The 17004-nt window shown below is 40.2% G+C and overlaps 1 protein-coding gene across 1 annotated transcript in view; it reads left to right on the top strand.

Moving 5' to 3' along the window:
- LOC149085751 (choline/ethanolamine transporter flvcr2a-like) overlaps positions 1 to 9784 on the top strand; it is a 42580-nt gene extending 32796 nt beyond the window's left edge. The window contains exons 5-10 of the mRNA XM_089232149.1: positions 1469 to 1536; positions 1665 to 1768; positions 3448 to 3558; positions 6252 to 6357; positions 6472 to 6583; positions 9250 to 9784. Of these exons, the coding sequence (XP_089088275.1) occupies positions 1469 to 1536; positions 1665 to 1768; positions 3448 to 3558; positions 6252 to 6357; positions 6472 to 6583; positions 9250 to 9392 (644 nt within the window). The 3' untranslated portion in view covers positions 9393 to 9784. The remainder of the gene's footprint in view (positions 1 to 1468; positions 1537 to 1664; positions 1769 to 3447; positions 3559 to 6251; positions 6358 to 6471; positions 6584 to 9249) is intronic.
- Positions 9785 to 17004: the final 7220 nt, after the last annotated feature.

The following is a 17004-nucleotide window of genomic DNA, read 5'->3' as shown; positions in this document are numbered from 1 at the left end:
TTTAAATGGTGATTGCTCTTTGTGGAGGGATTTTTTTAAATGAGAGATTGGCGCACATTCACGTCTTGAAGTTGGAAAAACCACAAAAAAAAAACTACGGCCGATCACTATCAGTGGGGTTCGAACCTGGGATCCTCACCCACGACATCGCATAACGGCCAAATCAAATGTTAGAGGCTGGGATGTTGAGTATTGGAAGACTGGTCGAAGAGAACGATCAAGACCTTCCATATTAAGGCCGGGATTACACTATAAAAGTTTGATAAAAGTTCTTTTATGAAACTTGAAAAATTCTCCCAGTAAGCGTATCGGTTACATTCGAGTAAATGTAACAAATAGGCCTATTCGGTTTTTTATCAAGTTTTGTAAAAGATATTTTATCAAACTTTTGTAGATAAATATCCCGAATTGAAGACAAAGGAACCACCTATCTCTTCCCGATCTCCCAATCCGACTAGTCACAGTCGTTCCTGCCGCCAATGCATTGGCGTATTGAATTGTTCTGGAAGCAAATGTTCACCCATGGAACATTGGGCCTAGCTGGGCTAGTGTGTAGTCAGCCTATGTCGCCGATGCTTTATTGCAGCAGGCAGAGGCGAGCATTGGATGCTAATGTTTGCGAATGACTGTTGGGCCAGACTGGACATCAGCGTGGCCTTAGTTGTATAAAAACAGGTCCAGAGATATTCAAACAGCACTGAAAGTTCAGTAATTGTAGTTGTGCCGTGTAAGGTGCTGACACAGGCAAGCAGCTTTCAAGAAATGTTCTTATTCTTGTTCGCAATTATGTACTTCGATACGACCGGTAAGTACTGTCATCTACCTTTTCGATTAATTAGAAAAGAAGTGTCCCGTTTTCATTGGCATCGGAAAGATACGTTGACACGGTTAACCACTTCGCGTAGTGGCGTAGCTTTCGGCAGCAAATTAGCATTATCTCTATCAGACGAATCGGCGATAAATCTGGTAACTTTGTCCTAACCTAACCGCACTTTAGAAAAAGGAAGGGGAAAAGGAAAAATAGATTATAAGAGATATATAAGGTAGATAAAAGAGTTTTTTTTAGAGTATCTTTTCTTCCTCACCTTGCGTGTTATCTTCCGCTCTTACATGTATATAGTAGAAAGATACATTATATATGTGTGAAAAAAACCTTTACTAGGAATACAGAAAGAAATAAGGGAAAGAAAAGCAAATTCAGTTGATGGGGTTGCCATAAAGCTTCGCGATGGTGAAGAGAAAGGAAAGAAAACACAGAGAACTTATTTAAATTTATTCCACTTGCGTTTGGACGCAATATTGCATTTGTGATCGTAAAAGGTTTAACCTTTTCATCGGGATCGAAATGATGGGACCACGAAATCTCGAGTTTGAGGAATGGGGAGAAAAAAAAATGTTTGATTCTTAAACCGAAATCTTGTTCCCGATTGGTGATAACTTCCCAATCCCTTTGCTGTTTTTTATCTAGGTCTGTTGTGTGGTGTCGTCTTCGGGATCGGCCCTGTTCTGAACCAGTTGGTTGGAGCTTATCACAAGGTGATGATGCCTCGACGTTTATCGCAAAATTTTTGTTTCTTCAGTTGATTTTTTACTTATTAAAGTGTATTTAATTGAGTATTTTATCCCCGTAAAATCCCCGTAATGTTATCCCTTACATTGTACAGAACGCCACGAAGGAGATCGGGTGGCTTGGCTGGTCGGTGATCGTATCGGGATTGGCAGGATCATTGGCGGCCGGTTACATTCTGGATCGGACACACAAATTCAAGTAAGGCGTCCAATTCTCTACTTCGACATTTTTATGAAGATTTTGTTTTCAAAATGCTAATGTTCATGGTATGCCATGGTCTTCCCAAAAATGTCTACAATTTCTTTGATCTCAAGAATCTCAAAAAATTATCCTTAACTCCTTAGGCTGCGAAAATAGTAGGGGACATGCTTTTCTCCCAAACGATAGTGTAAAAAGTTGCCTTTTGTGAAAGATAGTACTCATACATTGGAAATACAGTGAGACCTATCTAAACGCCGCCATACACTATTTTGACTCTAGGAATGACATTCCCACGTCACGGAATTCCCACGAACGAGGGAGGAGAGGTGATCGTCCCCCCCATCGCCCACCACCTCTATCTGCCTATGGTCGGTGGCTCATGATGTCCGTCTGTTGTCGTCAAGCCGCACGAGTCACTTGGTGAGGTTTATCAGTTCATCGCTTGCTCATTATGATGTTTGTATTCCATATCCTTCGGAGATAAAACCTGACCGAGACTGTACTGGTATAGCGTGGATAACTACCAGATGAACTCAAACGAAACGCAGGCGAGTTCCCTGCCGAATACTAGTCACGGGTCCAGTTGTGTGGGTTCACCGTGAGGGGATGTGAGATAAAAATTACTGAAACGTCGAGCCCCCTCCCCCTAGTTCAATTAGATTTGTTTAGTTAGATCTTTACACCTTTGATCAGGGGTTCTTAATCTTTTTTTAGAAGAACTTCATGACCCAAAGTCGACAACAAGATCAGCTTTGCGACGCATGGGACTGTTTGTTCTTCGAAATTAGTGCATTTATAACAGCACTGTAATTGAATTCGTGACTCGCCTAGCGAGTAGTACGAATCATCAAGCCCCTGTGTATCAAGTATGGACCGGGACCCATAGCTCTAGAATCCCTGGTTGTGAATGAATTTGCACGACTCATCTCGGAAGCTCCTTCGAATCAATTTTGAGTCGTGACCCATACCTCGAGAAACCTGGGCTGAAAATAGATTTGTGCGACCCATCTCTCTCGGAAGCTTCTGCAAATCCAGTTTGGACCTCGACCTATAACTCAAGAGTCCCTGTTTGTAAGTGGACTTGTACGACCCATCCCGCAAGCCCCTGCGACCCAAATTTGGGTCGTGGCAGATAACTCAAGAATCCCTGGTTGTAAGTGAATTTACACAACCCATCTCGGAAGCCCCTGCGAAACATCATTTTCTACGCTCTTTTTTTCCCCGAGGACGTTGCACATTCGTGCTTCTAGCATGAGGGTGGACGATATAGTCTCTAAGGCCGGTATTATACTATGAAAGTTTTAGAAATGTTTTTTTTACACAACTTGGGGGGGGGGGGGAGACCATAAGCTTATCGGTTACATTCGACCGATACACTTATTGATTGCTATTTTCACGTTTTATAAAAGATGCAGGTAATCCTGGCCTAAGGCGGGTATTACACTATAAAAGTTTTAGAAAAGTTCTTTTTAAGACTTCAAAAAACAACTGGTGATCCTACCCGTATCAATACGCTTATTGTTGAATTTTTCACGTTTTATAAAAGAACTTTTATAGCGTAATAACGGCCTATAAAAGAAAAAGTTGAAATAGATATGTTATGATCTTGTTTCTAGGTATTTTTCCCCATTCAATGTGCGTTCATTTACCGACAAGCGTTGTGATTTATTTTCCAGAGAGACATCTTTGGCCGCCTTCACCCTCAGCTTAGTGAGCCTGATAGTGTTCATGGGCTTCCTGTACGTAGAAAAAATGTGGCCACTGTTCATCACGATCATCATCTTAGGGTGAGTTACAACTTTCGCGGAAGTTTTTTATGGAAAAAATGTGTTTGGTATCGATAGAATCCTTTCTCCCGGGGGCAGGACCTACCAGGCGTACGCAGGACCTACCTTTGGAGGAGGTGGGAGGGAAGCACTCTGGTAGATTGTGTCAGACGGGGAACATGCAGAGAATCTATTCAACAGATACTTTGAGTTACTAACTTTTAAAAAGTAGGATTTCAAATTGGAAGGTATTGATTGAAACATAATTTCTTCCAATTTTTTGCCAAAAAAATAATGATAATATTATAAAAAAAAAATATTTTTCAATTTTTAACACGTTGAGGGTGGATGGGCCACGGGCCTCCTCTATGCCTCTACGCGCCTTCCTGCGTACCCTTCTGCTTGCGTCCAGAAACGTCAGTGAATATTGTATATGACGAAATTTTTTTTTCTGTCATTATAATGGTATTTTCTAGCTTGCCTTGCCACTTGGTGGCGCTGCGACGAGCGTTGTGGCCAATCAGACTTCTCTCTACGTTAAAAGCTAACGGAATGACGCGAGCTGATAGGTCACGATGCTTGCTACAACTACCCTCAAGTGGCCAGGCAAGCAAGGAAAGCGCCATATAAACAAATCTTCTGTGTATGATAATATAATTTAGTGGTTATGTACTTTATATATAATTATAAATACCATCAATCAATATCATACAGTATGTACACGATCAAACAGCATTCAATTTATATGATTAAAATTCATTGGTACAATTTTCAGAAATAGAAAGATAAGTATATAATGGTTAGAAGGTACTATTTAAAGGCCACCATACAGAATCCAGAAATTCTGTGTGGAAAAATTATGCAGGCCGACCGGAGTGTGTGTGGCGGTGCGTCAGTTCGGTTTGGCTGAGGCCGTCACTTTCTGGAAGAGTTTATAGTTGTAAACTATAATTTCTGGAAGAGTTTATAGTTGTAAACTTGAGATCTTCGTAACTTCTGCCAGTTGCTAGAAATCTAAATCTCTCCGTGAGACTGACAAGGGTCTAGCTCTGAGGTCCGAGGCAATCATCATCAACACACTTTTGCTTTTTCATGCTGTAAATTTATTACAGAAGGGCCCATGAAAAGTCCTGCTTGGAGACCCGCCGAAGATACCAACCTGGGGGATGGGGGGGGGGGGGGGTTCTTGCTCTATGATGTCGGGTCATGCAGAAAACTTAATGCCACTGTGAGCCTCTCGTAAGGTAAAATAATCATTCTGGTGCAACCATTGCTAGCAGGTTTGAATTAGTTGCTTCTCAGAAAATCACCAACAAATAAGGCAAATATAATGCCCCATTAGTTGCTTCGTCCATCCGCACGTGATTGTGCCAATCTCTAGACACAACCTTCACTTCTGAAAGCGAATATGAGAAAAATGTCCTCTTTTCTGCAGCTACTCTTTGGACCATATTTTTCTGGCACGTTTTTTCTTGCGATTTCTATTAAGAATGCACTGTCTTGCCAATACAAAAACCGACAGGAGCCAAACTATTTCCCGGCGCGTCCACATCACCCACCACTGAACTGAAAGCTATTCCGGAGCGTTTGTGGTTGAGGGAGTATTCAGGCCGAATACGGAAATCTTTACTCGCACCGCATTTTACTGGCGAACCGTTGATCCCAGATGCATACTTCTAATTAGAAAAGTATCCAAATAACGTGAACTCAGATGCGTCATTCACGTTTCAAGGGGTTGTGTAGTTATTAAAGCATAAAAAATAAACTTTCTATACGGACACCCTGTGCTCAAAAACCCAATTAGAAAGCTGCTTCCCTGTTTCTCCTGAGGCCAAAAAAAAAAAAAATATCTTCGCTTTTAAGTGCAATATTCGCAGAGAATTTAGAAATTGGAGAAAATCTGGGAAAGAAGCGTTGTCCGTCAGTTTATGCTGTTCTTTCTCAACTTTCCGGGACAGTGTGTTGCCAGCCTATATCGCTGCTGATTCTTTGCATTCGGGGAAGGCAAATATTTGCGAATTACTATCGGGCCATTCTTGACCCGAGTATGGCCTTGGCTTTTGGCGGGGTGCTGGAAAGTCCTGATCGTTCTCTTCGACCAGCCTTCTAATACCTTCCAGCTTCAAGCATTTGACGATCATTGCCAATGGTGGAGCGGCCACACAACTCGCCCATCACCGGCCTTGGAATATATTGGGCACACTAGCCACTTAACCAGCTCCAATTTTAATCAAAAGGTAACGTTTCCACTGATTACCTTCCAAAACAGAACCTTTCGAAAAATTAAAATGCAGATTACTCCTCTCTTTGAACGAATTTGCCAACGAACATAGTATTTAAATATTCTTTCACCACTCACATATACTACTACTAAACCACACATGCACCTCTTCCACATTCTTCTGCAGAATTTCTAACTAATTGGTGCGTGTACGTGCTGTTAACCTAACGTGAAGTTTGTTACTATGTTATGCTTTGTTTCCAACATGTACTGCCTGTGTTAGGGTATTTTCCACTTTTGTAAAGCAGTCCAATACAGAGGAATATGTTTTTTACTTCTACTGTAAATTTAGCAAAAATGTTCCCTTTTAAAAATGAGCTCCTCATTTATATTAAAATATAGCAAAATTATAATTTATTATTTATAAAGTATCAAGAGATAAATTTTCAAAGCTTTAATTAGAGATTATCACTTGATGGTCGCTTATTTCAAGGTTCTTCCTGGCCTGTTACGTACCGGTCGGATTTGAGTACGCCGTCGAGATCACTTACCCTGCTCCCGAAGGTACAACAGCCGGCATCCTCAACTTATCTATCATGGTGAGTTCGTCGATTTCATGAAATATTGATTCATTGGTTGATTGAATGTGATAGTGACCAAAAAGAGCTTCAATCAAACACCCCATCCCCCCCCTCTCTTTCTTTATCCGACAGGTTTTTGGTATACCCGCCGTAATGATTCCGTCATATCTCATCGAGAAAATCGGCATATACGCTGGTGGAGCTTTCTTCAGTAGTTGGATCATCTGTGGCATCCTGTGCGTCGGTGAGGATGATTTGATTCTTAGTAGTTTTCTCTTAGGGGCCATTCAAGTATTACGTAAGCAGATTGTCAGCCATTTTTGACCCCCCCCCCCACTTTGCCAGCAAAAGTCAGCAAAACACTGCCCCCCCCCCCGTCAGCAGCTTAGAATATTTCATATCTTCAAAAAGGTGTGGTTGATGACGTAAGCAACGTTCAAACCCCCCCTGCCCCCTTGTCATCAAAAGTCAGCAAATCCGAAATTCCTCCCCCCGATGCTGACGTAATACTTGAATGACCCCTTATCGTCATGAAGAGCTTACTTACAGTTTCATTCCTATCGTGAATACTTTTTCTTGTTTCAAGGTGTTCGTCAGCACCTGAACGGACAAAATATATGAATACATAATGAATATACAATACATAAATACATTTCGAACAAAAAAATTCCATTCCGACGCATTGATTTTAATCATTCATACGCAGTTTTATACACGTGTAATACATCTTTGGGGTCATTCAAGTATTACGTCAGCATCGGGGGGGATTTCGGAATTACTGACTTTTGATGACAAGGGGGGGGGGGGTTGGATAATGCTTACGTCATCAACACCCTTTATGAAAATATGAGTTAGGATTCAGAGGGGCAGGGCTGATGAGGAAATTTTGCTGACAAGGGAGGGGGGTCAAAAACGACCAAAAATTTGCTTACGTAATACTTGAACGGCTCCTTTGTCAATTCTGACAAAGTGGTAACAGTGGTTGTGGGCTATGAAGAGGTACATGAACAAAATCAGCAAGGGCGAAAAAACGTTTTAGTATAAGGGGGGTGCATCAAATGAATATGGAACAGTTGTTGTAATTTGGTTTATTTTTGAAAAAGTGTGGCGAAACGGCGTAAGGGTAGAGCGGGAGGTAAGGAAGGAAACCCCTACTGCGGAATGAATTTGCCCTTGCTGGTCGTGCGTATTAACATGGTATGTGCTGTCAGTTTGGCCGACAGTATCGTCCAAACGGGCAACTGTTTGTTTTTCAACTGCGTCTGCGGAAAGTTTGATAGTAAAGAAGAGCAACGTGGTGCTATTCGTCGTTTTTGAGTGGCGGAAGGAGTTTTAGTTCGATAAATGCGTTGGCGAACAAAGGCGATGTACTGAGAACATGCACCATCATTGACTCGTGTGCAAGACTGGCACAGACGTTTACACTGTGCACGCACTTTTTTTGTAGTGGAGTTTCTTTGTAATGATGGCAAAACGCAAACGGAACCGAAACACAGTCCCGCCTTATTGCTGATGTACCTTATTGTGCGGTCGTCTGTTTATGTTGATTATCTCGTTGACTTCTTCCATCAAAGCATTCGTGATGACGACTTAACTTTGACCAGGTCGCGTATCATCATTCACGGTTTCCCGTCCCTTGCAGGAACGCTTGTGCCAGTCCTGTATTGGAGGCAATGATAGTGCATGGTCTTCGTACAGTGACTTCATTCGTCGCTGCATTTCGCGAACTGAGAAAATTCAACTGCCCCTGCGGGAAATTGAACCCACGTTCTTTCACTTTGGCCTGAGTTAGGTCCGACCGTCTATGTACTGTTCCGTTAAGTGCACACGAGCTCCAAGATCGAGATATTCATTGTCTCTGTAGTCTAGTGGTCTAGGCTCTAGGGCGTTCACCCGGAAAGTGAAAGGACGTGGGTTCGATTATACCCGCAGGGGCAGTTGAATTTTTTCCTCTTTCCATATCTTTGCATCAGCCAGCTGTTAAAATCCTTTGTATGTTGTTCTTTACTCGCAGACATTTCGCAGACGCGGTTGAAAAAAAACGACCGATTGTGCCTGTTTGGACGACACTGTCGGCCAACTGCCAGCACATATCACGTGAATATGCGCGACCAGCTACGGAAAGTTTACTCGGCAGTAGGGGTTGCCTTTCTCTTGGCTTCCGCTCTACCTCTACACAAAGTTTCACCACACTTCTTCAAAAATAAGCCAAATTATAACAACTGCTCCGTTTTCATTTTGATCCACCCTTATAATGAAAAAAGAGCAAAACATTGGGCTCACTGCACAATATAACAAGATTATACGCAAGCCTCTCGCGCAATACGAGATGTACGCACGCCTTTTTTATACTTTTTGGAGTAAACAAACCTCCCACGTATTGTAATAGGGTTACGAATGTTTTCTTAAGCGTTCCTAAGGGTACGCATCTCCAGGAATGCGAAAAGTATTCTATGAATTCCTTTTTAGTGATCGAGTCTCTACGCATTTTTTTTGGCGATCGAGTCTCCTACGCATTTTAAGGGGATACGAAGGTTTCTTACGCATTGGCGGGGGAGGGGGGGGGGGTACGCATGCATTCTTTAAATCTCTGGATCTCTGGGATTCACGCATGCCTAGAAGGTGTCAGCAGAGATCATAAGCATTCCTTGCGGTGAGCAAGACTCCTATTAATTTCTAGACATACGTAACCCTCCAAGCATTCCAAGTGATAGGTATATCTCTTGCCTTTGGGGTACAGAAACCTTCCACGCGTTTTCAGAGGGTTACTTCAAACATGACAGGTTAGGAACCATTGCTCTTAAATCTAAACAAACCACAGGTGTGAATTATTTAACTTTCGTACATCCGTGTATATATATATCTGATGTTAGTAATACAACTCTCTCTCTCTCTCCACGTCTGTTCCAGCTTTCATCAATGCTGAACTTCTCAGGAGAAAGCAGAACCTTCAGAACACCACCGCCGTCCAAGTGGTAGTCGACAACGTCGTGCAGAAAGTTGCCGCGAATGATCCATCGAGTCATCAGAAAGACGCCAATCATCCAGTGTGAAGAGTTCAAAAGTCCTCCAAAGTGTCGTCATCAACAACAACAAGAGCTTCTAATCCCCCCACCCCCTCTGAAAATGAGTGAAGACCGAACTCAACGTCCCCATGGTAGAGTATCGATACGATGTGTGTGTGTACGCGCCAAACGTAATCTATTCCGAGAGTGCGTTCATTGTGACAGACCGTGTTTTGTGGACTGTTATTGCCTAATACCTAGATCTCAATTTCATGACATTAATTTCTATTCAAATGTGTATTTCTAATCGAGAAAACACACCAAAAATGCGTCGACGGCTGTTAAAGGGTTAAAGTGTTTAGTTGTTGTTGTTTTTTTTGGTATCGATCAGTTTCATTTTTTTGGATAAGCGGAAAATAAAACCATGTGATTTGTGATCATGTAGTGGATCTCTTCTTCAACATGGCTGGATGAGCGTTACGCTAGGCATCTCATTACATGCCACTGAAATGTGCGTTTTTTTCATGTGTTGCGTCAAGACATGCTTTAAGCCAGGGGGTTCTTAATCTTTTTTCAGCCCCGGCCCGAAATCAACAACAAAATCAGCTTCACGACCCATGGGACTGTTTTTGTTTTTTTTGCCAAATTTGACTGTATATATGAGATGTTCTTATATATACAGAGTAGAACGGACCGAGTACGACCAGGCTCTGCCGCTTACGCGGTAGAAATTCACAGCCCCGGAGGGCGTGGTCGTTCCGGAGAAAATTTTGAGTTAGAAGGGGGGAAAAAAAATTTGTTGATCCCTATCGTGGGACCTAAAGGACCCCTAGTCATATATGAAAATAGTCAGGTTTTTACATACAGGGTAGAAATAAATCAAGTGGTTATGTATAGCGGAGGTGGCTCGAGAAAAACTCTCTCCCCACGGGGGGAATCTATTTTTGCCCCCCTACCCCTTTCCCCAATTTATCCCAATAAATCTTAACAAAAAAAAAACACGTTTGTTACGTGTTTTAAAATTTTTTTTTCCTCCCTTTCATCGAGGATTTGGAGCCAAGCCTTGAGCGGGCAGAAAAATTTTTAAACTTCATTTTTTTGGTCTTAAAAAATTGTTTTACGCCCTTCCAGCTCGGATTTGGCATCCCCTCAAAAAGCGGACTATGCGGTCACCAATAGCCACACCGACACAGAAATACAACAATTTCGGACACAATAGAGATTGAAAAAAGACCCATCACACGCACAATTTAATACTATTTTCGATATACTTAGGAGGGTAGGAGGGAACTGGAGTTGGCTAGCTAATAAGCCCATCGGACCAAATATTTTATATGGCTCATTGGGGATCCCCTAGACTTCTTTCATGCAGTTATGTTTTCCATCGGAATGGATTGTAGGACAGTTTTTTTTTTCCAACTCTCGTTCTGCCCTTGTGTCTTCTTTTTATTCTATCTCCACACACAGCTAACCTTTAATTACTTCCTGATTATGGCCGACAGCATGAAGGATGATCAAATGTGTGTGTATTGTATACATGTGTGACGCGCACCTCAACATCACTCTTTTCTACGAAATACCGAGAGTTCAGCGAACTTGAAAACAAAAGTGCCTTCCTCCCCGAGAATCTTTCGTGAAGTTATAAAAGATTTTTGCATTTTTAAGACACGTGGATTTTTACTAGATTCGCATCATGAGTAAGGGACCCCGGATTTCCCGGGACATTTTCCCGTAATTTTTTCTGTCGCGAAAGTTATAAATCATTATGTTAACTCAGGGTTGCTGGACGCAAACTTTTTCCAAAAAAAGCATATTTTCGAATATTTAAATTTTCAAACACTGTACACTATGAAACTTCCTGCGTCTGTGTTCAAGTGTTTGTTCTACCCCCTCCCCCCTCCCCACTTACTAGAAATATTTTTTTAATATTTTAATATACACTGCTGGCAGGCACAGGGGGCCGTAACCAGGATTTTTGCCGCCCCCCACAACTTTAAAATTCGATAATTTTATAACTGTGTTCTTTGCTCCCACCTAGAATTGCCGTCCCCTAAATTTTGCCACATGGGGCAGTTGCCTCCTCCTCTCCCAGGTACGGCCCTGGACAGACATTATATATGCTAATGTTTTCCACTATATAAAATGGTTTTCTCTCAAACCTAAATTTTTTGTTAGATAAGGAACATTTTTTCGTACAAACCACTCTTTCAAATGTCTTGAAACTTTTGTGTGCCTCTCAACACTATGGTGTTATATACTTTACAAGATTCATCGAAAGACTGGTTATTTGTGGAGATGATGATTACAAGGAAGAAAATTCATCTCTTTCCCCACGGGGACTTGAACCCCGGTCACTCATTTGCTGGACGAGTGCTCTACCAACTAAGCCATGCAAACAGATAAAATATTTCAACCTTGGAAGCGTATATATATGTTCAAAGGCTCCACATACATCTCTTTCGATGAATCTTTTATTAACAAGTGGAGAGGACATTTTTATATACAATGTGGCCATCTGGTGGCCTATGCCATTCACGAGCTATTGGTTGACTGCTGCCGCCGTCCATGTATGGAGCATTTCAACATGTATATATATGCTGCAAGGTTGAAATATTCTGTTTCCATAGCTTAGTTGGTAGAGCACTCGTCCGAGAGGCCGAGGTTCGAGTCCCCGTGGGGACAGAGATGAATTTTCTTCCTTGTAATCATCATCTCCACAAATAATACAAATACAACGCCACAACAGGCAGATTGCCCAATGAGGTGGCTGACTTAAGAACATCATGGATCCCCGAGCCATTTTTTGGAGGCCCTACCTACATGCACCCCGCGGAACCCCCCAACGAATCGGTACCTGCGGGAATGTGCGTGTACGTGTAGTGAAACCTGACGTGAAGTTTTGTTGTTTCTCTGTAATGCTTGTTATGTGTAGTGCTGCCATCTGCTACAAGTTTTTCTAACTATGAGTGGAGTGTTATGATTGAATGATTTATCGTTGTAGGACTGTTGCTTTCTGTGGCGAGACTTTTTAATAGGGAGATCGGCTCGCATTTGCGCCTTGAAGTTGCGAACCACAGAAAACCAACTTCAGCCGACCACCACTGTGAGGTTCGAACCCGGATCCTCGCATCGCGAGTCCGTCACTATAACCACTCGACCACCACAGCGGCGCCATGGAGCCAAATAAGGAGCCATTCAAGTATTGCGTAAGCAGATTTTCAGATCCTGATCATTTAAATCACTCTGCGGCACATTTACAAAAATCACTTAATTAAGTGGCCCGCGACACGTTCTATAATCAATGAAATGGCTCTCACTGTCTTCTAAAGGTCGAACACTCTTCGGATATACATCATGCCACGTGTAATGAAAGATCGTGCTTTTTGAGCAGTGCCTTCAAATATAAACGCAATGTGATTAGATCGACTCCATTGTGATACTCCACTGAAAAGCGGAAAATATTTCCGATGATTACATGCTTTGATTATAGGAGCAACCATCGCGTCTCTCATCTTAAGAGAGTTATTGAGAGATTGTTTCGAAATGTTTCTCGAGAGCAGTTTCCACGGGAGATTCTTAATAATTCCATTTCCTAAAAATAGACTCTTCCCCGCTTTCTTGCAAAATTCCAAGATAGTGGGATTGGAGGAAACAAATGCACACAGTACGGTAAACACACACACACACACACACACGTCCATTTCCAAACGTCTGATTAGATCGAGGTTCTCGAGGCTATTTTCAGGAATGATTTTCCCTGTTCGAGAGAGAGATTAATTTCTGTTCGGCGGATATTACAACATTATAAGAGGGCTTGTGATACAACATGGATTTTTGAATGTTTGGCTTCGACATGCCAAATTTATTTCGAGGTTTTTTTTTTCATCCGTGTAACGCCGGTGGGGGGCGCATAGTCTCCGGCCAAACGCAGCTCGCGAAAGTTGTTCCAGTAGGAAATTAACGCCTGTGCGGTCGTGTGGGCATCGTGCTGGACTCTCGTAATGAGGATTCAGGTTCGAACCCCATTGACGGCACAGTGGTGGTCGGCTGAAGTTAGTTTTCAGCGGTTTTCCGACTTCGATGCACGAATATCAGCCGGTCTCCTATTTGAAAAAGTCTCCCCGCAGAGAGCAGAATCAAATAATTACAGAATCAAAATGATAAATAATTCCAAAATGATAAATAATTCCAAAATGATAAATAATTCCAAAATGATAAATAATTCCAAAATGATAAATAATTCCAAAATGATAAATAATTCCAGAATCAAAATTTCAGAATTAATGATAAATAATTCCAGAATCAAAATTTCAGAATTAATGATAAATAATTCCAGAATCAAAATGATAAATAATTCCAGAATCAAAATGATAAATAATTCCAGAATCAAAATTTCAGAATTAATGATAAATAATTCCAGAATCAAAATGATAAATAATTCCAGAATCAAAATGATAAATAATTCCAGAATCAAAATGATAAATAATTCCAGAATCAAAATGATAAATAATTCCAGAATCAAAATGATAAATAATTACAGAATCAAAATGATAAATAATTCCAAAATGATAAATAATTCCAAAATGATAAATAATTCCAGAATCAAAATTTCAGAATTAATGATAAATAATTCCAGAATCAAAATGATAAATAATTCCAGAATCAAAATGATAAATAATTCCAGAATCAAAATGATAAATAATTCCAGAATCAAAATGATAAATAATTCCAGAATCAAAATGATAAATAATTCCAGAATCAAAATGATAAATAATTCCATAATCAAAATTTCAGAATTCATGAAAGAAATAATTTCAGAATTAATGAGGAAAATAATTTCAGAATTAATGAGGAAAATAATTTCAGAATCAATGAGAGAAATAATTCCAGAATCAAAATTTCAGAATTAATGAGAAATAATTCCAGAATCAAAATTTCAGAATTAATGAGAAATAATTACAGAATCAAAATTTCAGAATTAATGAGAAATAATTACAGAATCAAAATGATAAATAATTCCAGAATTATTGAGAAATAATTACAGAATCAAAATTTCAAAAATTTCAGGGTCGGAAGAAAAAAGTATTTCATAATTCACATGAGAATTTATAATTAATGAAAAAGTCCAGAATTATTGAAGACTGGTATTTAATGGAAAACAATCGGAATTATAACAAAAAAAATTCAAAATTAATGTAAATTTATATTTGAAGGAAAAAAAAATAACACATGCAACATGCATAAGAATCAATGAGATTTTAATTTTTAATACAAATATCATCACTCACATAATAAAAATTCGTATCTCAATGAAAAAATTGCTTCTCCAATAATGAATTTGAAGTTTTCGATCTACAAAAAAGCAATCAATTGAAATTTAAGGATTATTTTCGAATATTTTCATTTTCTGTTGAAAATGTTTTTGTTAATTTCTGATCATCTTGGGAGAACGGGGGGCGGGAACTACATGGTGCCCGCGTCCCTCTCCGCGTGTTTTTTAAAGGTGGGGGGGGGGGCAAAGCAAACAAAAAGGTTGGGTACCACTGCTATAAATAGGGTTACCAGCCGTCCTCATTTTTTTATATCATTTCAAGCGTCCTCCTACGTTTCGGGAAATTCACCCTTTTGTCCTCCTTTTCAGGCTTCCGGAATTATTTTTCGTTTCTTTTTTTTCTGGGGAAATTCTTTTTCTTCTCCACTTTGAAACAATTATATTTCTTCATTGATGTGAGCGTTTTTGTGGGTTTTTTCCCTGCACGCATTCACCAATTAGACGTCGAAATTCCCAAAAAATTTTCTGCTTCTACTGTTTTGTAGCGGTTCTGTTTTTTTAGAGTTGGGGGAAATTATTGTTGTGGAAGGTTTTATTGTTCGGAATAGTGGTGACATCTATTGGGAAAGTTAAGATAGGTGACGTCACCAATTGTGTGTGCGCAGACGCCCTCCTTTCTCAGTTTTTTTCGATTTGGTAACCCTAGTTATTAATACATTTTACTTAGAGCATATATTACGTAATATAAGCTCGATCACATTTTGAAAAGGTACAAATTTCCGGATACGTTAATATTTAGCGCCATCTAACGCCAAAAAAGTGACTACATGACTCAATGGTATTTTCTAATATCCATTGTTATCGCAAGAAATTCATTTTTTCCCATTAATTAAATCATTATGTTAATAAAAATATTTTTAATCACAATTTTTAAGTGTATTGACTTTTAAATAAGATATAGATTTATATTAATCAAATTTTTTTGCATTTTATATACCTCTAAAGTTGCAAATATTAGAAGTTATTAATAAAATCATTGTCAAGAATATGTCCAAGATCTGAGATTATGTGTATTCTAGAATATATTAGGTGAATGTTTCATAAAAACTTCAAAGAAAAAAAAAATTTTAAATATGAATTTATTACGTGCCCCCCTTCACAAGTACTGATACAGAATCAAATTTATGCAAATTTCAACATACAAATACAAATACAACGCCACAACAGGCAAAATGCCCGACGAGGTGGCTGATAAAAAGATGCCCATAAAAATATGGTTGTCATATGTTTCAAAAATACAGCAACCCAATTAAAAATGCAATTAACACAAATTACAAACAATATATACACATGATAAAATATTATACAATGCCCATAAAGAAGTGCCACGGTAGTGCCCATGCCACGGTAGATTTAACTTCACAAACGAGGGTTCTTGCTACATAAATCTTGACTGTTTTCGTGATGCCACAATCCACTCAGTTCTCGGACAGGGAAGTATTCAGGGATCTGGGCACTGAAGTCACAAGGTAAACTGTTTCTCAAATTTCCATTGAATTAAATCGATTCAAACGAGGCATCTAGATTGCTAGCACGTGGTGAGCATTATAAGACCAAGATCGAGACCTGGAAGACCCCCCCCCCCCCGAGTGACCAGTTAACATGACGACAGAAAAATACGGAGACCGGCTCTGCATACAACATAAACAGAATTGAATATTTCAAGAGAAACTGTTCGTAGATGAATTCACAGAGTTGGCTATTTGCGGAAGTGAAATATAATTCGCGTACCCTTCTCGAAACACCACCGTAAGCAAGCGCAGTTGGATTGCAATCGAGACCATATGTTTAGGCGAATTACTGCGTTATGCTCTTCAGTGCATGGGCTGTGATATGAGGGATATGCAGAAACAACCTTCACGTAGGTTCACAACACACACATTCCAACATGTCCCAATTCATTAGAAGCTGATCATTTTTGTCGCACCACGGTCATTTTCTGCACACGTGGGCTAAGTAGACCGGGACCTACAATTTATTGCCGATTCCGAACGGTAGACTTTTTTTTCATACTCACCAAGAGGCTGGTGTGCTAGTCCCTCGGTGTGGGACTCCCTGGCAATCTTTTTCTGTGGTCCTGTACGCAGTTCTGTTGTATCCCTGTGTCAGGAAGGTTTCTGACAAGGACGAACCCCGGGTATCGAACTCACGACGCCTCTAAACATACTTTGGTACTTCAGGCGAGTATCTTATCGACATGGGCCACCGCGCCCTCATTAGAAGTTCCGTAGAGGAACATAGATGAGGTGCATATGGGGTTTAGTAGTAATGATGAAAAAAAGTGCAATATAAAGGATGCATAGGTAATACGGCGTATGAAATTTTACT

Source organism: Pholcus phalangioides, unplaced genomic scaffold, assembly GCF_987345545.1.
Source record: "Pholcus phalangioides strain wild (caught in Gottingen) unplaced genomic scaffold, Ppha-v1.0 ptg000005l_1, whole genome shotgun sequence".
In the NCBI taxonomy this organism is placed as follows: Eukaryota; Metazoa; Arthropoda; class Arachnida; order Araneae; family Pholcidae; genus Pholcus; species Pholcus phalangioides.
This window is presented reverse-complemented; position numbering and strand designations above follow the sequence as displayed.